The sequence below is a fragment of the Cucurbita pepo genome, chromosome 6 (genome assembly GCF_057944985.1).
Source record: "Cucurbita pepo subsp. pepo isolate OVF chromosome 6, ASM5794498v1, whole genome shotgun sequence".
Lineage (NCBI taxonomy): Eukaryota > Viridiplantae > Streptophyta > Magnoliopsida > Cucurbitales > Cucurbitaceae > Cucurbita > Cucurbita pepo.
The window spans coordinates 38190-62896 of record NC_141803.1 but is presented as its reverse complement, the minus strand read 5'-3'; the positions used below and the strand labels follow the sequence as shown (position 1 = coordinate 62896).

General features: G+C 36.8%; 2 protein-coding genes across 3 annotated transcripts; one reads left to right on the top strand and one right to left on the bottom strand.

The window, feature by feature from the left end:
* Positions 1-773: 773 nt before the first annotated feature.
* LOC111784745 (Cysteine/Histidine-rich C1 domain family protein) lies at positions 774-2302 on the bottom strand. Its single transcript, XM_023665356.2, has 2 exons — positions 1776-2302; positions 774-1703 (listed from the first exon to the last, which is right to left on the bottom strand). The coding sequence occupies exons 1-2, from the start codon at positions 2197-2199 to the stop codon at positions 1207-1209; spliced, it is 921 nt and encodes a 306-aa protein (XP_023521124.1). The 5' UTR covers positions 2200-2302; the 3' UTR covers positions 774-1206.
* Positions 2303-3477: 1175 nt separating this feature from the next.
* Positions 3478-24504, top strand: LOC111784741 (Tetratricopeptide repeat (TPR)-like superfamily protein). Of its 2 annotated transcripts, none has more exons than XM_087124972.1 (22): positions 3478-3702; positions 4179-4298; positions 4384-4590; positions 4674-4796; positions 9403-9486; positions 9565-9615; positions 9726-9818; positions 10407-10529; positions 10607-10687; positions 11644-11885; positions 11960-12131; positions 18108-18223; positions 18343-18400; positions 18700-18765; positions 18855-19067; positions 19238-19289; positions 19431-19804; positions 19901-19995; positions 21695-21937; positions 22551-23194; positions 23456-23659; positions 24060-24504. In XM_087124972.1, exons 1-22 carry the CDS (start codon positions 3616-3618, stop codon positions 24242-24244), a joined length of 3633 nt encoding a protein of 1210 aa, XP_086981098.1. In that variant the 5' UTR covers positions 3478-3615; the 3' UTR covers positions 24245-24504. The 2 variants fall into 2 exon arrangements, with proteins under 2 accessions (XP_086981098.1, XP_086981097.1); XM_087124971.1 differs by having other exon boundaries at positions 10389-10529.
* The last annotated feature ends 203 nt before the right edge of the window (positions 24505-24707 follow it).

Here is a 24707-nt window from a genome sequence, read left to right as displayed (position 1 = left end):
AAGGGTTTTACTTTATTTGTTTTATATTTAAATTTGAATAAATTTTTTCTTGCTCATATAATGGAATATGTTGTGGCCATTATCCTTCTCAACTAAATTAGTTTATCATAGTTTCCATACTTATCCATTCTCATTAGCTTATTAATTACCCAATCTTCCTCAACACGAGAGATTATTAGATAGGTTGTGAGGAACAGTGAAAGGAACATATATTGTATTGAATCTTATTAACTTGTACAGAAATTGTCCCAATCAAATAATTTTTTCTCAAGAGGGTCCAATATAGAAAAATTACATGACCCAATCTTTCTTTTTTAGTTCCTCAATCTTAATCATAATTTCAAAATTAAGATTAAGAGTATTTAACATAAGACGATCTTGTGTTAAACTAGATTGTGCAGAGTTGTGGAGAGAATTTAGATTTGCTTCAAGCATTACACTCATCTTTAAAATATCTAAATATTATCTCTTAAATTTAACTCATAAGTTTGATGGCCTAAGAACTGGTGTGGGGTTGTGTACCTGTGCAAGAAGAGGGTTGGGGTCGACTATTTATAATCGAGCCACACAGGTTGCTGGATTTTTTTCCCCTTTGGAGCGTTAAATTAGATGGAAAATGGAAATAAAGGAATAGGTTAGGTTTTGATCCATTGGCGTCCATATTGAATAACTTTATATGCATATATTTTGATCCCAAGTTGCATTTACGTGGGAATTAAAGGGGGAAAGAAAAGGTTGGGCCAACAGAATATATAATATTATTCCTTGGGATATGGAAGTTAGGCATAGGCTGCTGCTTAATTTATTAATTTCAGCCATATCAATGGTAAAGGGAGAAGAAAGTGTACCTTGATATTGAAGCTCAAGAGATTCAATGATTAAAATAATTTACACATTAATTACAAAACACACACTACTTCCAATACTCATACGTATGGAACGTGGAAACAAACTTAAAATAACACAACACTTGTCTGCTAGCTGCTCTGCATCCATTTTTTAATTAAAAAAAAAAAACACATGGCAAATACACGATTAGCCCAAATAATATGTAGATATTTTTCAAATAATATATATGCAGGAAGGGGATGCAGAAAATCAACAATAATAATGATAATAATAATAATAATCATAGGGAAGGAAGAAAGAAAGAGGAAGAGTAGAAAGGAGGTATATGTTTGTGTGTGGTTTTGGAGGCAGAGATAATTAACGATGATGAAGAGGTGTGGGGGCGGCCTTGCCATTGATGTTCTGGACTAAGGCTTCGCCAACCCCTTCTCCGAGGCCCTCGATGATGCCTCCCAAGAACTCAACCACCACCTGAGAAGCGAGTCTTGCGGCAGTCCCAAGCACGCTTGCCTTCTCGGTTTCCTTGTACCCCTTCTCCCGGAGGCCGTTTTTCACGCTCTTTGCGCACACTGCATGCACCTGATAATCACACACCGTGCAACGGTACACCCTCCCCGACCTCCTCCTCTTGCACTCCCCGCACCCCACCAAGCTGCTCGCCTGCTCCACTACTGATGATGTTGTTGCTCCCACCATCCTCAGCGGGTGCGGGTGCACCGATGGCATCTTCATTTCCAAGGACAGCATCGCGCAGCAAGGGTGCATCTGGAAGCTGCACACCCCGCATCGGAACGCAAATCCTTTTATGGGCTTCGCGCAAATGTCGCACTTGGACTGCATGATGCCCCCTTTCACTGCATCATAAAAGAAACTTAATTAATGAATGCCCAACCCTGCATGTATAGTATAGTATATAGCACACACACCTGGCTTGGAGTAAAAGAGAAGCTGGTGGTGGGAATGGAAGGGGTGGGCCTTGAGGGCCGGAGGGGAGAAGGCGCAGAAGTCGTGGAGCTGGAAATCACATTGTTGGCAACTGAATCCGTTGCCGGCGCCGTACTCCTTGCACCCGCCGCACGTAAACAGGTTCAGATTACACATCCGGGACAGGCGGTGTCGAGGGTGACTGAAATGGACCATCTGTTCCCCATTCATCAGCTGAGGGGACACTGGGAATTTCACCGCCCCCGGGGGGCTCTCTTTCTCAATATAATGATTATTATGCTCTTCTCCGGATTCAGCTGGTTGGTTCGGAATGATTGCCTGCTGCATCGAGGTTTGGTTCTTGTGCAGGAAAAAAGTTCTAGTCTTCCTCAAATTGGGTTTGCCGCTCATCATTCCCTTATTCATCACTATCTCTCTGTCTCTTTGTCTCTCGATTTGGAATGGCGTGGCCTTCAGTTAATAGATTAGTGGGTATAAAACTCGAAGCAGAGTTGGAGAGTATTTATAGTAAAGGGAGGGAGAGTATGTGAAGAGAGGAGAAGATGTTACCCCACACACACACACACACATATGCATGCCACCAAGGAAGGCACCCTTGACTAATTTGCATACGGAAAAGACTAAATAAGATATAAGAAATGAAAAGAAAGGAATAAGGAACCCAAGTGCTTTTTAGTTTTTAGGAAAGACAGAGGAAATGGCATAACAATGCATATGCATGGCAGTAGAACGAATAATAATAGACGCTAAGCAAATTGCAAGCTGGATGCATGCAGAGGCGGAGGCAGAGGAGTTATTTTGATTGAAGGAGCAGAGTGGTGGGGCTCTAAATCTTGGGGATTGGGATTGGGCGGACACAAAAGTCAAGGTTTGGTGTTTTAAGCTTTTTGAGTAAAATTGCGAGGAAAGTGGTGGGAGATGCCTGTGGGAGTTTGCTTCCACGTTCCAACTTCCACCCACCTCGGGCCATCCATCGGTATCACTCCAACTCAGTACAATACATTTACAATACAATCCAATACGTATCATTCATATTGTGTTTCCTCTGTCTCCTAATATTCGATTCCCATTTTCGTTTTTTTTAAACATCAGTTTTCCTTTCCACATCGCCTTTCTTTTTCTTTCTTCAAATCATTTCTCCGGATTCACGGAAGATAGAGATGTCCACTAACCTACTAATTCCATACTAATATATGTATTTTTTTCTTTTTCTTTTCTTTTCAAAAAATGATGATGATATAATAAAACAATTTTGTGCTAAACAATTTTGTGTCTTATGCACAAGTATCTTCTAAAAAATAATTTCTAAATGCAAAGGGGATGGAATTGGGGTCCTAATAATTCAAAATGAGGGAGAGATTATTGTTGTGCTTCCCATTATTTTTATTTTGATTGAAACAGAAAAAGAATGGCATCTTAGTGATTCCCTCTGTTGGTAAGTGGTGTTTTGCTTTTTTAGCTTTTGGACTTTTGCACTCTAAACTCACTTTTCAGAGCTTATCTAAATATTCATTTGATGACCAAGAATCTTGGATTCTTAATCTGCGCCGGTGCCCCCATAACTTAATGTTTCTATTATCTTCTTAATTAAAATAAAATTAAAAAGCTTATGGACCTTCCCCCTGGATATGGATTCCACAGTTCTAATGGGCCTGCACCGCTAGCCCACCGCACACAACCTCTTCTCATCTTCTTTCTTTCTTCCTCTCTAGTATTTCTTCTGCACTCCAAGGACCCGCCTCAAATAAAATATTCTTCTAAAAACCTCCAAACACTTGAACTCCTACATCGTCAGATCATTCGGCTGATCGGAAGTCCCAGATGGTGAAGGAGACGGAATGCTGTGACGTGCCTCGACTCAGCCCCGCCGCTACAGAACCCGAAATCGAGAAAGCTTATCACATCGAGGTGGGTTCCCTATACATAATTTCCACCCAGCTTCTGTGATATTCGGCTTCATTTTCTCCCCGTTCCTCACTCTTATTGGCTTCATTAATCTTTCAAGTCCTCCACAAGTTAAGTTAGCTCTTCATTCTTTTCAGTTTTAGTTTCAGCTCACTGGTTTTGTAGTTAGGTGGTTAGTAAAGTTTGTTGCCTATTTTAAGGGGCTTTAGTTTGTAAATGAGAGATTACAATTATTGAATTTGTTTGTTTCAAGCATAGTTTTCGACATCAATGGTCTCTGTTACTTTTGTTTTTTTTTTTTTTTTTGTAACTATCAGATTGGTTTTTATTCTTTTGGATTGGAGTTCATTTCTGTATTTAGTGTTAAGATTCCTTTTCAGATGGTTGAATGCAAACACACTTTTTTCTCTCTTTTGGTCTTCCCCAGTTTATACCTTGTTTTATTCTCTTAATGCTCTCCCTTTTCGTTCTTGTACCAGGAAGAGGTTGCAGTAGAAAAAGATCATGTAAGAGAATCGGGGACCCCTTGTATTACATCAAGACAATTGCAAGATACAGTTAACGCTCATCCAGATGACCCCTCCTCCCATTTCAAACTCGTAATTTTCGCACATATTGGTTTCAATCTCCCCATTCGTTCATAAAGAACTTAGTGTATAACCTGTATGCATACGCGAAATGCAGGGGATTTTCCTGTGGGACACTGGCAGAAGCCACGATAAGGCGGTTGCTGCGGATCATTTTCTGAAATCAGCGAAACTAGACCCTCAGAATGCTGCTGCTTTCAAATATCTAGGGGATTATTATGCCTCATTTTCTGTTGACATCGAAAGGGCTCTCAAGTGCTACCAGAGAGCTGTCAGTCTTGATGTTCATGATTTTCACTCTGGAGTGCGTCTTTCCTTCTAGTTTACTTGATCTATTGCTTTGTGTGTGCCAGTTTTAATTTTATACTCACTGTTAATTATAATTAGGAAGCATTGTGTGATCTGTTGCATCGTGAAGGAAAGGAGAGTTTAGAGGTTGCTATATGCAAAGAGGCTTCCTCTAAGTCAACTCGAGCCTTTTGGGCTTTCCGGAGGTTGGGCTATTTGCAGGTTTTGATCTTTTGACTGTTGTCTCTCTATTTTCATTCTATTTAGTCTGTCACCTCAGTATTGTTGATCATCATTCATCACCACCCTTTTGAAATTCTCAAAATGATTTTCAATTCTTTAATGAGAAAGATTTGTAAGCAATATAACCAATCATAAATTACTGATCCACCTCATGCCATCAATGGTGAATTATTCTTTATCTTGTAAATCCTTGATTAGTTTCCAATAATGCACACCCATTGTTTGTGCAATTTTGTTTTATCTATGAATCAAGTGATGTTTTTAATATGCATCTTACAATCAAGGTGGAGCACAAAGTTTTTGTGCTACATTGAGATAGAGGATGAAATAAGAAGAAGTTTTGTATTGAGGAAAGAGGAGGGGAGAAATCATTCAACATCACCATTGACTTGTTCTAGCTTTTATGGCTTCTTGATACCCTCATAGACCTTACCTTAGCTCCTAGCACACACAAGTTCTATAGAAGCAGACGATAAGGTAAAATGAATGTATGGGTCCAAAAGATAAGCAACAAGAGAGGGATAGTTTCTAAAATCATGAAACTTGAAGGGAATGAAAGGAAGCAAAATATTGTGATTCCATATGCAGAGAATAAAGAGGGCTGTAAATTTGCAGTGAGGATGATTAAAGAGCATTATTGTTTTGAAGCTCTAGAAGTTAAAGACAGTCCAACAAATTCAATTAAGCAGATGATAAAGCACCCTTTTACAGAAGTGGAAACTAGCTAAGGATCTACTCGAAATGTGGAGGAGAAGGAACAACATTATTTGTAGAATAATCTAGAAGAGTCGACGGAGACAAATAAACTAGCCTCAAACAATGACAAAGTGGATGGATTTATTGAGTTGAAATGGGATTATACCATTATTCTAATGCATGCAAATTTTCATGATGACTGGTTTAGGTTGAGGTAGACGTTGGTGAAACCCACCGACAAATCTTGTACTTTGAACCCTTTCCACTTAGACAAGGCACTTTTCACATGCCACAGTGTAGAAAAAGCTAGATTATTGTGCCCAAATAAAAGATGGACGATGGTAGGTTCCTTTATCGTGAAGTTTGAATGATGGGATATTGAGAAAAACGAGAAAATGCCTTTGTATGGAGGATGGATTTCAGTATGAAATCTTCCTTATCCATGTGGCGTGGGGAGACCTTCCGTTTAATGGGAGATGCATGCGGTGGGTTTATTCAATGCTTCCTAAAAACTTTTTAACTACTGGGACTATATGGAGTCAATTGAGATTGCGAGGAATTATCGTGGACTTGTTTGGATGGAAATTTCTCTAATTGCCCATGAAGGAAATTTGATCCTAGTTCAGATTTTGATTTTCAATGACATAAGAAAGCTGATGGGGAGAATGGCCGGCGTTCATGGTAGCTTCACTGTTCAATACTATGAAAATTCCATGATGAAGATTGTTCGAATCCCGTGGATGTCTGTTGGTAGTCGATGGCTTGACTCCCCGGGCGGCTTAATGTGAAGGAAAAAGGAAAAGTAGCCATTTGGTCTGAAACAAGGAAGATCCTTGTCCTATGTGTTAGCACTCTTGATGGTTAGATCATGTCAACATATCAAAGTACGATTACGAATTCAAAGTTTGTGGGCCAAAGGAACGAAAAATGTGGTTCATCCGAAGCCCAACCCAATTGGGTTTCACCCAAAGAACAAGAAAGCTCTATAGGCTGCACCAAATCCTCTAGAAAACTAAGAAAAGGCCTATAAGAACTATGGAAGGCCCAATCCAATCCACTTTTCCAATTAGGGAAGTCAGTTTATTCAATAAAGAAAACTTTTCATCTTCGACACATCTTTTTCACATGTGAAAATCAGTAAACATCTCTTTGTAGAGTTGTCAAAAGTAAAGGGGAAGAACTCAGGAGCATATGATGCGGATATGGACCTAACTTCTGGTTGTGCTCTAATTACATTTTGGGAAAAAGAAAAAGCTCTGGGGATGATTTATAATGGTCTCATCTCAATCTAAGGTTGAATGACCTTGTTTCTATTCTTGATAGCCTTGACATGGAAATCTTTGTGCGACCAAAAGAGAAGAAACTACAAACTCAGGAAAAGACGTCAGATACAACAAATGTCAAAGAAAATAGGGAGCTTTGGAGCCTTAAAACAACAGTCAATTGTGGTTAGAAGAAAGGTAAAGAAGTAACAAAGGAAAGGCTAGATGCCACTTATCACAGGCGTCTTGTTAAGAGTTTTGTGAGGTATTGTGATCCAGATGTTGTTCTTCTCCATGAAACTAAATTTTCTTTTGTTGACAAGAAGCTCATCAAATCGATTTTGATTTCTTGAGCTATTGGTTGTGCCTATTAGCAATCTGTAGGAGCGTTGGTGTAATTTTATTTTGTGGAATGTAGCTTATGTTTAGCCTGTGACTCTCTGGTGGGTAATTATACCATTTCCGTTAATTTCACGCTTACTGGTGGCTTTTCTTATTGGATAACAAGAGTATATGAGCCTAGTATGAGTAAAAGGGTTCTTGGGAAGAACTATGAAATCACAGTGGCTATTGCACTAGATGTTGGTGCATGGAGGGAGACTTCAACATAACGGGAGAACCTTCTAAGGCATGCTCTGGAGGTAGAATGGCTCGTCATATGAGAAAGTTCAACAAGATAACCTCCGACCTCAGTCTCATTGATCTTCCCCCCCTTCTAATGGCAATTTCATTTGGTCAAGTGGAAGGGGTGCGGTGATGTGTTCTTAATTGAGTCTTTTTGTTAACAATGCGTGGAATATGAAATTTCAGTTGTCGAGAGTTATGAGGCTTTCCAAAATAATGTCAAACCATTTTTGCATACGATTGGAGACAAGAAGTTTTAATTGGGGCTGGATGACCTTTAGATTCGAATTTTTTTGGCTGCAACATCATCAGTTTTTACCAAATTTTGATATTTGGTGGAAAGAACTGGTTTGTGAGGGATAGCCAGGTTTTGTTATGATAAGGAAGTTGAAGATGCTAAAGAAAAAGATCAAATAGAGGAATTAGGAGACTTTTGGCATTACTCAGCCGTAGGGGAATGAAATTATCAATGTCGTAAATTTTCCTGGTCCAAAAGGAGTAGATTATTGGGCTTAGAAGGAGAACGGAATTCAATAAGAGATCTTAAGCGGAGGCTTTCTGAAACTTTATTAAGAGAGGAAAGAAGATTGAGGCAGAAGTGTCAAGCCAAGCAGCTTTATGAAGAAGATGAAAACTCCTCTTTTTTCATTTTTCGGTTAATGCAAGAAGGAAAAAGTATTTGATTATGAAATTTCAAGACAGAGATGGCAAGAATTTGATGGAGGAGGAGGATATTGTCGAGGTGTCTGTTAATTGTTTCAAGAAACTTTACATGAAGAATACTGGCCCTTCTTACAGCATTTCTGGATTAAATTGGAAGACTTGACCTCCTGAGGAAAAAGAGGAGCTGGAGCATCTTTTCGTGGAACCAGAGATTAAAAATGACATTGCCTTGATAGGAAAAAACAAGGCCCTAGGCCTGACGGATATGCAGGTGAATTTTTGGAGAAAAAAAAATACAAAATAGACGATCTTCTTAAAATCTTACGTGACTTCTTTGAAAGGGGCAACATTAGTAATTGTGTGAATGAAACCTACTTTTGCCTCATTTCAAAACGATTTAGAGCGGCTAATCGGCAGATTATAGGCCCATTAGCCTAATTACCAAGTAAAGTGGCTGTGATTATGATCTTGTGCATATTTAGGCATTTGAATAGCCTTCAAAGGGCAATTGAATATCCCTTGAGAGGAATCAGAGGGTCTTCAAGGAGTAATTGAATAGCCTTGAGGAGGCTCGGGACTATCAAATTCTTTGCCTCCATCTGGTGCTCTCTTCCTATATCTTTTTGTAATATGATCTTGTACATATTTAGGCTTACGGGGAGTCTGTTTTTAACCCTTTGGCCTTTGTATAGCTCATCTCCCTTTTTATATGCCTTTAAACTCAATGGATTCATTCATTTTCTTATTAAAAAAATTCAACAATGCATCATTAATTGACTTCTTGTTTTATGTTGATTCACCACATATTAAATGTTGATCGATCTTGAAAAAGCTTATTAATTGATCTTAAGTTCTTATATTTTATAATCATTGATGTTTGAGACAACTTACATGCACCTTGAGTTATACAATGGACTAGGGCTTGATCTTCAATCATTTCTGTGGGTTATTCATTATTTAGGTAGGTGCAGTTTGATATAATAGTTTGGATCCAGTAACTAAAAAATTTGAGTTTTCACAGCTTGTCTCCTTAACAACTGGGCTAATTTATGATTGAAACTTATTATACTTGTTAAACACGAATTAGAAATGATTGTACCCTTTTATATTATGTTATTGCATCAACTTACTTTATCGTCAGTCATAGATTGACCTTAAATAAACTCATGATATTTTTTTAAATAACACCTTACATTCAAACTGTCAGAAGTCCATAAACGATTATTGAAGTCTGCTATTATGAATATTATTTAAAGATTTATGTTTGTAAAACAGAACAAACAACTTGACTTTGCCTTCCATTTTCTCCTATCTCTATTGTTCTGCTGGCCAATTGGCAGGTTTTTCAAAAGAAGTGGACTGAAGCCGTCTTAAGTCTTCAGCATGCCATTCGAGGATATCCTTCTTGTGCTAATTTGTGGGAAGTAAGCTTAATTTTTTTGACATCAACTTTCATTGTACTTATCTAGCCAAGTTAATGCTGCTTAGCCTATTTGTTTTAGGCCCTGGGTCTTGCATATCAGCGACTTGGCCGGTTTACTGCTGCAATTAAGGTATGTTTTGCATATAGAACTTCTAATTTTCATGAACCAAGTTAATTTTCTCTTCCTTTCGGGAGTGAGATAGATATCACTAAAGCTGGCATTATTTGTCCTTCTAACAGTCATATGCACGGGCCATTGAAATTGAAGGAGATAGAATTCTTGCTTGGGTTGAGAGTGGAAATATCTTCTTGATGCTTGGTTTGTTCAAAAAAGTAAGACTTGTCTGCTATACTTGTATTTACAGGTTGCAATCTTCCGATCATTGCTATGGTACCTTTTGTTCACCTATGAGTATGGTTGTTGCCTGGAGAATACGTTAACTAGCTCTCCCTGAAGAACCTGCCTTAATATTCAATTTTTTTTAATATTTTATTTTTTATGAAAATATTTAGAATTGGAGTATGATTGCTGAAGTTATACATCGCTGTACTTAAATGAATAAGATATTTTTGTTGCCTTTCAAAACCTAACATATGACTTAAAGTGATTGGGAAATTATATGGTGAGTTGGCTCTGCATGGATTTAGTATACATTGTTGGGTTATTTGAGCATTTTCTTAAATGAATAAGATATATTTCTTTTTGCCTTTCAAAACCTAACATTTGATTTCGGGTGATTTGGGAATTATATGGTGAGTTGGCTCGACGTTGATTTAGTATATTTGGATTTCCTTGGAATTGAGCTTTTTTATTTAATCAGAGATTTATATGCTTTTGAAGTTCTTGTACGTTTCCCAAGTTACTCATTTTATTTGGTCATGATGCTTAACAAATTTGAAAAGGGAGTTGAACACTTTCAGCGAGCTCTAGAGATATCACCTAAAAGTATTACTGCACAATTTGGGCTCTCTTCAGGGCTGCTTGGTTTGGCAAAGGAATGCATTAATAGGGGGGCGTTTAAATGGGCATCCTTTCTGTTAGAGGTTTGTTATCTTGTATCTAAGGGATATTCCCCTTTAACTCGTTTTCTGTTGTTACTATATTTATTTTTTGATTTTAGGAAGCATCTAAAGTTGCAAGAGGAAGTACATATTTAGCTGGGAACTTGTCGTGTATCTGGAAGTTGCTTGGAGATATTCAGGTATGCACGGCTATCTTAAGGTGTTTAGTCAGTTGGTTTTGTTTCCGTCTGAAGTTATGTTTTTGAAAGCTTACCTTTTGAAGGGCTATAGTTCCCATTTCCCATCAATGCTTTTGAAGGCTCAAGGTAACCTTGGGAGCTTTTATTCTCGAAGAGGGGCCAACTTTTGAGGCAGTCCGAGTTGTAAACCTCAATTCACATTAAAAAAACATCAATAATTAAATCCTAAAAATAAAACATTAATAATAAAATCATAAAAATGTATAATTAGGTCTTACCGAACATGGTAGTTTTATAAAAGTAAAAAAAGAAAGAAATAAAATTTATTAATTGTCACTTAAATAAAAATTTTAAAACGTCATTAAATTTTTTATTTTCAATGTTTCTTTTTGGCATTTGATGGTAAAAGAAGCAACGGACTGGATTACTACAACTCATTCTGTTTTTTACTTTTAGTATTGTTCGACATTTTTTTTTAATGTTTTTATAGATAAACAAACCATTGTTATTATTCGTTTAACATTAATTGAGTCGTACTTGGTTCCTTCTAATAGAGTTGTATATCCTTTTTTTCTTTAAATTTCTTAAAAAACCTCGAATGTCTGATCTTTTTTTTTTCATGAATAATAACATGAAAGAATTATATACATTTTTCTAGTGTGCGCATCAAAAAAATTGTGTTTTTTTTTCACCTTGGGCTTAAGCTCTTGTGAGCTATTGCTTTAGTGCTCTCACGCTTAAGCCATTGGCTGTGACTTCATCTGTAGGTGTAAGATTCTTATGATCTATAAATTTTGAAGCTCAGATTTGAGCCTTCTCTAAGCCAAGCTTCAATGTGTAAATAATAGAAACCTTCTCAAACATTGTTCCAATGCTAATATTTGCATAAAATGATCCATTATATTTGTATACTAACATGACAAAGCATATGATGTGAATTATATTGTCTTGTTTAGCATACGTATGCAAAATGCTATCCATGGATGGAAGAGGACTGGGGGCTATGTGCAGAATCTTTTAGAACTTCTATCCTTTCCTGGAAACAGACTCGCAGTTTGGCTTTATTGTCTGCCAAATGTTCCTATCAGCAAGCTCTACACTTGGCTCCGTGGGAAGCTAACATTTACACAGATATTGCTATTACTTTAGATATTATTTCAACTTTGAATGGTGATTCTGGATCTGAATTCAATTCCTGGTATTACATCTATTTACTCTCTACTATTTTGATGCCACAATATTTGTTGGATGTTCACTTTCTTAGATTCTCAGGCAGATATCTGAAAAGATGACATTAGGGGCCTTGATGCTCGAGGGTGACAATCATGAATTTTGGGTGGCAATGGGATGCATCTCTAACCATGATGCGTTGAAGCAACATGCTTTTATAAGAGCATTACAGTTGGATGGATCGCTGGCTGGAGCCTGGGCTTATCTTGGGAAGGTATTTCACTAAAGCTGCGTCTAGAATGTGTCATTTTGATCTTAGGATTCTTTATTTTATTTTATTGTTTTTAAATGAAATTGAAGATGTCGATTGTGAGGCATTAAATGGAGTGGAGTTTTTGGAGAGAAACGAATTGCAAAACAAAAATGAGCTGGGACCACAAATCCTTTAATGGAGAGAAAAAAATCTTGCTGCGAATGACATAATTCATGAAATGTTGGTTCTATTTGGTCAAAGTCATATTCACTTCATTGCAAATTCAACACTCATATCTCTCTCTATATATATTGGGGAACATGTCACCACCAAAATAGCTTTGGATATTGCAACATAGCTTGTGGACAAACTTGGATTGTACTCTAGTTTTATGGGATTGTTAGACCACTGGGCGGGGTAGCTATTCCAATCTTATTCCCAATCTCAAATGATGTTTAGACTCCTTTACCTCTCAAAACATTTTTAAGATAAACTATATTACATTTTTTCTAATGAAAACCTTTTCCAGTTTAATTTTGAAGTACCAGTACCTTTTTCATTTATCAATGAATTGTAGTTATTTTTAGAAGAAAAGAGACGTGTATATTCATCAATGAGGAGATTGAGATATTTCAAAGAGCCTAGGGGATTACAAAATGGATTTCCAATTGGCATAAATCTAAGAAAAATTGTAGTCATGGAAACTCTTATAATGCGAGCTCCATTTTTTAACAAGACATTTAACTTTTCATTGAATATATGAAAAAAGACTAATGCTCAAAGATACAACTCTGTAAGGGAGTGAAAAAGAAACAAAATGGAACAAAAATAATATTTCATTAACCCGTTGAAAAATGCTCGTGTCCCTTTCAACTCAAAGCTTCCAAAGAATGGTCACCACCACATTGAACCAGAGCATTCTGGCCTGACCATCGAAGAAGGTTTCAGAAATTAGTTGAAAAAGGCCATTAGAGCTGCTTTTAGGAAAAACCAAGTGAGTTCGAAAATTTTGAGAAGTTTATTCCAACACACCATAGTACAAAACAGGTGGTAGGCTTCCCTGGCTGTTCAAAAGAGTGTCTTCCTTAAAAAAGACCTTCTGCACCAACGGGGAAGGTTCATACTTATCTAGTTGATGTTGAGTGAGATTCTTAGTTATTTCTTATATCTTTTTAAAAATCTGGTCTATGTGAGTAAGTGTATTGACAGAGATACAAACTTTCTTGAGGGCAGGACTTGATGAGAAGTAATTGTCCCATCTGGTTAAGTGGGAGGTGGTAGATAAGTCGGTGGAGTTGGGAGGCAAGGCCTAGGGATTGGTGGGTGAAGGGCGAAATGGTTGTGGTGGTTCTTCATGGGGTTAGATGCTTTGTATCACAAAGTGGTTGCGAGTCAGTATGGTCCACACCCATTTGAGTGGGTCATAGATGGTGGTACCAAAAGGCCTAACAAAAACCGTTGGAAAGCAATCAACTTTGTCTTTCATTCTTGTTCCTCGTTTATTAAATGTTCTGTTGGGGAAGGCACGAACGTTTCCTAGCATCATTTAGGTAAGAAGTTCCATATTTGGCTTCTATTTTACCAATCTCTGTTACCTTCTCCTTGTTACTGTTGGGCTTCAAGTGCAATCTTTTCGATAGAAAGGCATTAGACGTCGATCTGCTTTCTATCCTTCATAATTGCCAGGTTTTTCGAGGGAGAAGCAATTCTAGGCTTTGGACTCCCACTTCTTGTATGAGTTTCTATTTGTAGTTCCTTGTTTCAGGTGTTGTCTGCCCTTCCCTACCCCAAACCTTCTATGCGTTTTCCACTACTTGGAAGGTTAAAATCTCTAGGAAGGTAATTTTTTTGTGTTGCATGTGTTACATGTGATGGGAGAGTTGATACTATGGACTGTTCAGAGACACTCTTCGCTTGCTTTGTTTCCTCAGTATTGCATTACTTTTTAGACGACAGTATGGGGATTTGTATCATTTGTTGTGGGTATGACAGCTTGTTTGTTCTTTTTGGAATTGTTGGTTTGAGACGTTTGGTTTGTGCTTGACTTGGATTCAAGATGGGTTTGCTATTGTTTAGGAGTTGTTTCCAAGCTCGTCTTTTTGGGAGGAATTTTTTTTATGGCTTACTAGTTTTTATTTTTTTGTGGCTATTTTGTTGGAGCTTGGCTCGAGAGAAACAGTAGAATTTTTAGAAATATAGAAAGATTGGGTGATAAGATTTGGGAGGTGGTGAGATTTTTACGTCTCCCTGTGGGCTGCACTAACTAGGTTGGATTCTATGATCTTGGTTGGATGTTGTTGGATTGGAGTCACTTTTTGTAGTTTTTAGGTCTCCTTTTTGTGGAGTTTGTCTTCTTGTATGCCCCTGTATAATCTTATATTTTGCTCAATGAAAGCTTGGTTTCTTACTTTAAAAAAAATAGAAAAAAAACAAAGGATCTACTGTTGTCTTCTGAGTTAGCACTCAGCTTTTGAGTCAATGATTTAAGAAAATATGCGAGCACCCTTGTTTTCAAGAGTCTGTGGTTATCGAAGTCTGTGGGAAGAAACTCAAATTCTAGAAGCAGATGGTACCAAATGTTTTCCATGTTAGTACGCAAAAATTCTTTCTATTTCAAAGTGTCTTTCGAAATGATACAAAACCTAGCTTATAAACTAAGAGAGAGGGGACGGTAAATAAAAGAAAGATAAGGAAATTAAGGTACGGAAGGAAATTACAATCTGTGCGATAAATATTTAAATTACTGGATCTGATAAATAACAATTGGTTTTGCTGATGGGTCTAAAGGAGAGAGTGATTCAACACTCAGCTTCAACAATCCCCCTCATGTAGGGAAATATATGTTGATTAAACCCACCTTGGGCTTCAAATCTTCAAACCGGGGTCAAGGAAGAGCTTTGCTGAGAATGTCTGCTGCTAAGTTTTGGAGGAGCATATATGAGGGCTACAACCTTCCTTTCTATCTTTTCTTTGATAAAATTGACGATCAATCTCATCATGCTTTTTTGATGTTATGATGAACTTTTGGTATGCTTATAGCTGCTTGATTATCACAATTGGTTGTTGATTTCTCATATCGATGATTGAAAACCTCTTACATCCCTTTTTCCTTCGGTAGATTTTTTGGTGGTCTAATTCTATTTTTGAGTAGGGACTGCATTTATCATAAATGGTGGGGTTAAGCGGGGAGGAATTGCGGAAGTAGCAGATAGCGGCTCTTTAGGAGGGATATGAGGAGGAGCCAAATTTTAGGGCCTTGGTTTGGCTGTGGGTGAAGAGGTTCCTCCATGAAGACTGGCAAAGAGGGGGAATCTGCTTGGTAGGGTGGGTTGGGGAGGGGATGGACTGGAGTCCGACATCGGGCTTGATAAAAAGTCCTCTATGTCAGAGCCCATTCCCTTGTGTGTTTTTGTAGTTTGATTAGAGGTGTGTCCCTTGCAGCCAAAAGTCAATAACGCGGTACCTTTTGTCTTAGGTTTGTAATTTTAAAACGACTCTTTGGGTGAGAAAGAAGTGAGGGATATGAGAAACACCCTTGGATGGTTAGTACGATCTAGGCGTACTTTGTTATCTTTCTCCTTTGATTAGTGGCGTTTACATCCTTGAAAAGTGACCATACTGAGAAATATCTGGCGTCATCCTTCGATTAATTTCTTAGAATTTCTCATTCTTAATTAGCTGGTCTTCCATTAGCTTATCTCAAGTCAAGGTCATCTAAGTTCCACAATAGAACATCGAGTTTCTGGCTTCAAGTTTTTTTGGAAGCCTGATGTCTGTGGGCGTAGTGCAAATGCTAATATATTCGACAAATTTGAGATTTTCAATTCAAGTTTCTGTTTTCTCAAATAATTGTTTAATTTTAGTTTTAATTTTTTAATCTTTCCTTGAAGCATCGGATTTTTACTTCTTAATTTCTTGGCCGTGAATTCGTACAATTTGGGTTCTTATTCTCAAGATTATGATTGGGACATTTACCATTGGAAAAAAAGAATCAATTTTGACTCTGAACTTATCAGGTTTGATTTTGTCAATTAGACCCTAAACTTTCAATTTTATCAAATTAATTTTATCAAATTTGATCGTATAGGTAAGTGCTTTAATTTTTACCCTCAGTTCAATTTTCACTACTTTGCCTACAATTTTAGTAGAAGACAATGTAAAAACCTTCATAAATTCATTAATTTAAGTTCGATTATACACTGATTAACCATTGACTAATTTCTCCAAAATTCATACCTTTCATCATTTTTTTAGCTCCAATAATATTTTCTCTAAAGCTTTATCAATTTCATGTCATACATGTTTGAGTGATTTTTGAAGCGAAAACTTTTTCATGTGTTAAAATAGTACATAGGATTAAGGTTGCAATACTTGTATATTGAGATTAATTTGATGAAATTGAAAGTTTAAAGTTAAAATTGATAGAATTTGATGAGTTTAATGGTCGAAGTTGTTTTTTTTTCCATCTTTCGATTTTGGTGCCATATTTATACGAAAACACACCTACATAATGAGAAACAGAGAGGAATATTAAAACAGACCAGACAAAAGCAACCTAAAAGCCGTGGGACAAGGGTACCTATGCCAAGGAGGAATCTCACAAAAGGCCTCAAGTTAAGTTTATCAAATAGAAAGGGGGTACTACAGGAGGAACGTTAAGAGCACTCCAATCTAAGAGGTTGTCTACAGTATGTAGTTGCAAAAATTTACTGAAGAATCAAATTTATTTGAGAATATTTTTGAGTTTAATTCTTTCTAAAGGATTCAAATGGCAGCACTGCGAGGACATGACCACAAAACTCTAGCTTTATCTTTAGACCATCAGCTTGAGAGCATTTCTAAATCTTTATATTTTATGAGCACACCACGTAAGATCTGAATGTTGGCACATGAAGTTCCAACACCTAAAATTAAAGTTGTAATAAAGGAAAAGGTGACTAGGAGATTTATCACTGTTTATGCGCATTAAGCATACTTGAGAGATAAAGATATTCGAGGGTTCCTCTGTCCATGATATTTAACCTGCCACGAGCGAGGCTCCAAGGAACCTGTATTGTTTTAAATTCATTAGTTGAAATCGAAGATGTTACTTGATTTTTTTTTTCAAATGCATGTTATTAACCATCGAGGCTTCATTTTTTTTTTTATCCAAATCTTACCATATAAATTATATTCTACATGCCTTTTACATTGGGTTTAAACACTACTAAGACAAAACTTTACTTTCCTACAATGAGTTTCTACTAAAATGTAAATTGAATTCTCACACGAGAAGTTTCTTTCAGAAAACAACTGGGTTCCTACAATGAATTATACTGTATCTTTCAATTTCCCTGACAGTCTTGTTTTGGAATGCCGTTCAAGGAAATTTTGTAAATTTTCTTTTCTCTGGATTAACTTGGACCAGGCTGGTTCTTAGCGACCCCTCTTCCTAGGGAGACTCCTTATCTCCCATTATATGTTTTGCTTTTTATTTTTTATTTTTTTATTTTTAGATTGAGTTGTTCTGTTTCCTGTCCAAAAAAGGATAGAAAGAAAGGGAAAAAAGAAAATGAACTTAAGAAATATTTCAAAATAAAATATTCGGTGATATGATCTACACCTATACTCCCAATGCACCTTTCTGGTCCTACTGAGAACTGTATCACCGCATTGAGAGAATATTTGGCACATGTCTCCTTTCTTTTATGAAAGTAGTTAGTTCATAGACGTGCTTAATGGTTGATCACATATCTATTCTGCTAGGGAAGTCAGCTGGGCAATTTTTTCCTATCTATTTGTAAGTTTGTGGCAAGTGGTAGTTCTGAAGAACCTTCTTCAGTTGGGGGATCGATCTTTGTGAATCAAATATTTTGTTGTAATACATTGAGAGAATTGGATGTGATTAGAAACCGTTTGGTTGGAGCATGCACATCATACTTGAGTTAATGATCATGAATATTTTGTTGTTCCTAAACTTGGATCTCTTCTACGTTTCTTGCTCATTTCTTTACACAGCTATACAGGAATAGGGGAGAGATGCAATTGGCAAGACAGGCATTTAATTATGCCAGAAGTATAGATCCATCTCTGGCAATACCTTGGGCTGGCATGTCGGCTGATTTGAATATTAGGTGATATATAAATGTTCCTTTTGAGGTGTTTATCATCATGAAGAAAATATGGATGTTGTACTGGATGCATTTTGTGAGTAGCATATCACCCTTTTACCTATGAAGTTTTTACTTTACAGGGAGTCCACATCAGATGAAGCATTTGAGAGCTGTTTGAGAGCTGCATCAATACTACCAGTAATTTTACTGTCTCTAATACCATCAATATAGTAGCGTTGAAACCGATCTGTTGAAAGGGTTTGCTTAAATTGATTCAGTTTTAAGAGAAATGAAATCAAGTACTCTGTTTTAGTATTAACTATTTAATTTTTAAATGCCTGGATAACTTTGGAAACATAAAAAAGGAAGAAAAAACTATTCTTTCTAACATTCTTTTGTAGACTTTTTATATATATATATTTTTTTCGATTGTTGTGCAGCTGTTGGCTCTTGGTGTTTTGTCTACAAAAAATGTTCTAAAAGCACTATCCTTGTAGGTGCCGGAATTTCAAATTGGACTTGCCAAGCTTTCTCTGCAGGCATGCCATCTTTCATCTCCACAGGTCTGATTATTGTCAAGTGATAGATGAAATTCTACTTGATAACCTTTTTTGCTTCAGAGTGCCTTAATGGATTTTTCTTTTATGTCAAGGTGTTCGGAGGCATACGTCAGGCTGTTCAACTTGCACCTTGTTACCCTGAATCCTATAATCTAAATGGACTAGCTTTTGAGGCACAATTGGATTATCAATCTGCTGTTGCTGCTTATCGTCTAGCACACCTCACGACTAGCCATTTTTCAGATAGAGTTCCAAGGTCTCATGTCAGAGATATATCCATCAACTTAGCCAGATCACTCTGCATGGTGAAGTTTACTAATTTTCTTTTTGGACCTGTACATCTGTGTGTACCATGAAACCTAGAACCGTACTATTTTTCTCTATCTATTACTACTCTTGGAGATGGAGAAATGTCCGACATTAATCCATAGATGGAACATTTTTCTTTCTCTGAACTGCTTTTTCTTTTGTGCAGGTAGGAAATTTCTTTGAAGCTTCGCAGGAATATGAAAATTTGAGTAAAGAAGGTTCTGATTTTGGCTTACTTCTGTTTTTTTAACAAAAAAATGAAACTTTTCATGGAAGCTAAATCTTTTCAGTTTTTCGTTATAAAAGTGAGAAATCTCTAACAAACTGTGTCAGAGATTTGAAGTTTTTGGTGGTTCCAGGCATACTCGACATTGAAGGTCTGCAGGTGTATGCATTCTCATTATGGAAACTAGGAAAGAATGACCAGGCCCTTAGCACCGTGAGAACCCTTGCTTCTTGCATCTCTACCATGGAAAAAACACGTACTGCTGCATCTGTTGGTTTCATATGCAGATTGTTGTATTCAATATCTGGATTGGATTCCGCAATCAACAGTATCATGAAGATGCCAACCCATTTTTTCCGGAGTTCAAAAGTGAGCTTTGTAGTGGCTGCTATTCATGCCATTGATGGGTGTGATCGGCTTGACTCCATTGTTCTAAGCTGCCGTTCCTGCCTCCAGTCTCATGAAGAGATAACTAAAATGCACATTTTGATTGCACTTTCTAAGCTGGTTGGCTTTAATTCTCGCTGTTGAAACATGTGTCTCTTACATTTTCTGATTTGTGTTAACACAGTGACTTAGATACCATTCTTTTTGGTTGGACAGATCAAACATCAAACGGATAACTGCCTGGGATTCCATAGTGGAGTGATGCATCTTCGAAAAGCTCTTCATGCATACCCCAACAGTAGTTTGATGAGGTAGATCTATTTTATAATGAAGATCAATGTTCACAATTGAACCTATCCTGTCTTTTTTTAAGGGTTCTTTTCCTTGCTTTATCTTGGTGTGAATTGATTTTTTTTATTTTTTTATTTTTATTATCTGTTATAGCATTTCTTTTCTTTTGTCCAATTGGGGATGTCTGTGGTAACTCTTTTGGATTGGAAATTTTCTCCATTTTTTTGTAGTTTCATACATCAATGGAATTATATATACTTCAAAGGTAAGTTTATAATATTAGTTCACCCTCCATAACTAATGATAAACTCCGGTTTGCTATGCTTCTCATCCAACCATTTCTCAAATTTCAAATGAGAATGACCTACGGACAGAGGTTTACCATTTGGTTCAAGGCCACATAAAATCCTTCCATCTTTCATTTGAACCAAAGCTTTTTGTCTGCCATGGATGGATTAATAGAAAATGTAGCTTCAAAATGATTTCTAAAGTCTGGTTGATTCCCTCCAATCATCTTTAGCGTTCAATTTAGAGATCAGCATAATTGATTTCCAGTATAACTCTACCTTTTCAGTTTCTTTCCTTACGCAATATGATCGAAATTATCTGTAGATTCACAAGTCATAGTTACCTTTCAGGGTATCTGGAGCTATAATCTCTATAATTGTATATTTAGACTCTGAGATCCCTCTTACAGCATCCACACACGACACTCTATTAATATCACATATCTGCAGTTGAACTTTTCCTGACCACTAGAAAACGAGAGACTATTCTCACATAGTTCTCCACGAAGTTTTTTAACATGGCCCAAAAAGTTAGCTTCCCTTTCTTAAGATTTCCAGCAGGAACTTGGATTATCTTTATTCCCCCCGAGTTTGGCCACACAGCACATTCTATAATCCATTTTGAAGATGATTGCCTTTTCTGTACACAAATGGTTCCATTTACCTCTCTATCTTGTTTTAAAAAATTGCAAATTCACATTTCAACCATGGAGTTTTCAAGGCAACAAAGATGATAAAAGAAGGGGGATACCAACTTGTTTTCCATCTTCTACCTAAAGACATTCTCCTTTGAACCAAATGCTGAAGTACTTATTTCTGCACAATAACTGCTTAATTTCATACGAAGAAAAATTAACAGAGAAACTGGCCTTGGAACTAGTAATTCAGACAGATGGTGCTTGATTGAAAAATTCAGTGAAATGAAACAGATTAAGCTTGAAAAATCGAGAATTGGCTAAAGTTGAAAAAACGAAGGGGAAAGAGGAGAGGATTAAGGTGAGAGTGTTTCCATGAACCCTAACCTTGTATCCACTTATAATGCTATAAGATTAACTTTCAACTTGATTGTTTACCGCCAAACATTATTTCACCATAGTTTTTGATTGGTATAAAAGCATTTCATTAGACGTGTGTTTCAGCTTGTTAGATACTGCCGCTGGAAGGTCCAGCAAATAGACTTTTCTTCTTGGCTGGATTATTTGCTATTCAAATCCTACTTTGGAAATGTGTGGTAATGTGTTTTATTTGCATGATGTCTTCTTCTGTTATTAGTGACTTGTGTCTGCCCATTGTTGGCTTGTTTTAGCGGATTCTTGTTAGGTTCATATTTATTAAATGCCCCTCCGTCTTTGCTTGTTTTCGTGATTATCTTTAGGTTTATGTTTAGTTAATGCCCCTCTGGATTTGTCTCTAAACGACATGTTTCAAACAGGAACCTGCTTGGTTATCTTTTGCTATCCAACGAAGAAAGAGATGACAATCACACAGCTACTAGGTGCTGCAACATGTTGTATGGTTTTGACCAACAGAACAAAGGTCTGAAATCTGCATATGAAATTCACGGTGCTGGAGCTGTGGCCTGCTATACAATCGGCACGAGTCATCCGAGGTTTTCTTTCCCAACATGTTCATACCAGTGTCAGAATGGAATTGGGACCATTCGACAACTTCAAAAGTAAAGTTGCTTTACTTCTAATGGACTTGAACCTTTGTTTTTTCAAAAATTGATGATGATATTGTTCATACGCACCATGGTTCAATTAAGATAAATAGGTCAAAGCATCAATGTTTGTTTCTAAAAAATGATGATCAAGTCAAGGAATGCCATCATTTGATTAAAGTCGGATTCTTGTGGTTCCTTTCAATATTAGGTGGCTTTTTATTGTCAACATTGATATAATTGTTGCAAATATCTTTGCTGTTTTTTGTTTTCTGGGTGACTGGGCATGTGAGTCAAATAGTCTAACCGACATGAATATTTATAGTAATGATCACAAGAAAGAGAATGGAGCTCTTATTAAGTCTCTAATAGGCATGTGGATTGCCAACCTGAGTTAGCTCAAAGGTTAAGGCATCTCTGCTCCTCTACAGGGCTGTTGGTTGACACTCTATCCTTACTTGTGATGGAATATTCTAAAACAAATAAAAGGGGTATGGATCATTTGAGAATAATTTTAATATTAGCTTTTGATTACATGGATATTAATGCTCTCATATTTTTGTATTATTAGAACCTAGCGTTTATGCAAACTTGGAGAAATAAATATTTTATTTTACCTCGTTTACAGATGCTTACGTCAAGACCCATGGAATTATGATGCTCGATATCTTCTTATACTAAACATTCTGCAGAAGGCACGTGAAGAAAGATTTCCCTGTCATCTACGTGCAACTATTGAGCGGCTAATCTTGGTTGCCTTTTCCAATGAGCCATATTTTAATAAAGATACATCTCATCAATATAAAAAGTTTCAGCTGCTACTTTGTGCATCTGAGATCAGTTTACAAGGCAATGACCAAATTAAATGCATCAACTATGCCAAAGCTGCTTCCTCTATTTCACTTCCAGACAATTATCTTTTTTATGCACATTTGTTACTGTGCCGAGCCTATGCTGCAGAAAATGATTCTAACAACCTCCGTAATGAATTCATAAAATGTTTGGATTTAAAGACAGATAACTATCTTGGATGGGTATGTCTTAAATTCATTGCATCTCGATATGAGCTTCATGTTGAATCCAATAGCTTAGAACTTAGTTTCAAGAAAGGATCAGTAGAGAGCAAGGATCTGCAACACGTGGTAATGCCCGTGTCTGGTCTGGTGGATGGTTTGATAGCTTTTTGGAGCCAGGATTTTATGGCGGCTGAGAAGTATTTTGCTCAAGCTTGTTCCTCGGGACATGATGATGGCTGTCTCCTCCTCTGTCATGGTATCTTCTTGTCAAGAGGACTTTAAAATGCAAGCTATTTCTTTCGAAATGCTTTTCATATGTTCTATGCGGCGATTGTGTTGCTATGTTCTGCACTTCCAGTCTTTTAGATTTTTCTTTCTAAAATTATTTGTTTTCCTTCTACATGAATTGTCATCCAATCTTATGGATTCATTAACCCTTCAGTCTTTTTAATCTCATTTCTTCAGGTTTTCATTAGTGCTGTGCTTGTTTATATAATTGAATCCCTAATGAACTCAGGTGTAACCTGCATGGAACTTGCAAGGCAGCTTTGCAGTCCTCATTTCTTGAGGCTGGCTGTGAACAGCCTCCTTAAAGCTCAAGTAATTTCCGTTGTTCCAATACCAATGGTCTCGATCACACTGGCTCAAGCAGAAGGGAGTCTTGGTTTGAAAGAAAATTGGGAGTCAGGCCTTCGTTTTGAATGGTTCTCGTGGCCACCAGGTTCATCTATATAACTGTCGTTTTCCGTCTATTTTACTTTTTTTTTTTTTTTTTTTAAGTTTTTATTTAAGATGATTATTGTGGCCTTTTTCATTGAGGGGGTGAGGTAATCTTCTGTCACGCGTTTAGATTGACACTACTTTGTCTATTCACTTAGTTTCCTGTCTAGTTTTCTGTCCCCTACAAAGTTATTCAATTAGTCTTCCATAATAAGCGATTTAAATATATAAATATTTCTTCATAGAAGAAACTATATTGTATCGTCCAGTATGGATTATGGAATTACTGGGTTTGGGTAATTGATTATTCAAGGACAATACTTTCTAAAGGAGTATCTGTTATAGGGAAATATGCATAATAGACTTTGATAACTGTATGAAGTTCTCCATGTTTGTGACAGATATGAGGCCTGCGGAGCTCTTGTTTCAAATGCATCTGCTTGCAAAACAGTCGAAAGTTGGTCCTGATCAGTTGAGGGTTGAGTTATGTCAGTCTCCTCTGAGATGGGTTCTTCGCGCAATCCATGTAAACCCTTCTTGTATGAGATATTGGAAGGTGCTGCAAAGCTTGTGGAATGAGGGCTGAACATTCCATGCTGGACCGGACAAAATGTTTTTTTTCTTCATCGTTTGATCCAAATGTCGGAATACTGTTCGCAATCGCTCTGATTCAATCTCCAAGTTCCTGTAGTCTATTATAGTTTCAGCTTTGTTTCTCCTGCATCCTGGGCAACATTTGGCTCCAAGTTTCTTCATTTAATCTGTCGTTGTAACCTTAGGGGACTTTTGAGTGTTGATTCTGTGGGAAAATGGCCATTATATAAAAGTTTTAAGATTGTAGCTAAATTTTAGTTCAAAATAATTAATGTACACTCTCTCTTAGATTCCTATTTAATATTAAAAAAACTCCAAAATAAATTACACAATGACCTATGTTGCGAATAACTGTAATTTGAATAATAAATATTCTCAAATTAAAAATAACAATCTTAATAATATGTATAGAACTATTTATCTTCTCCCTAAAGCTTCATATCCTTCCTTCGTCT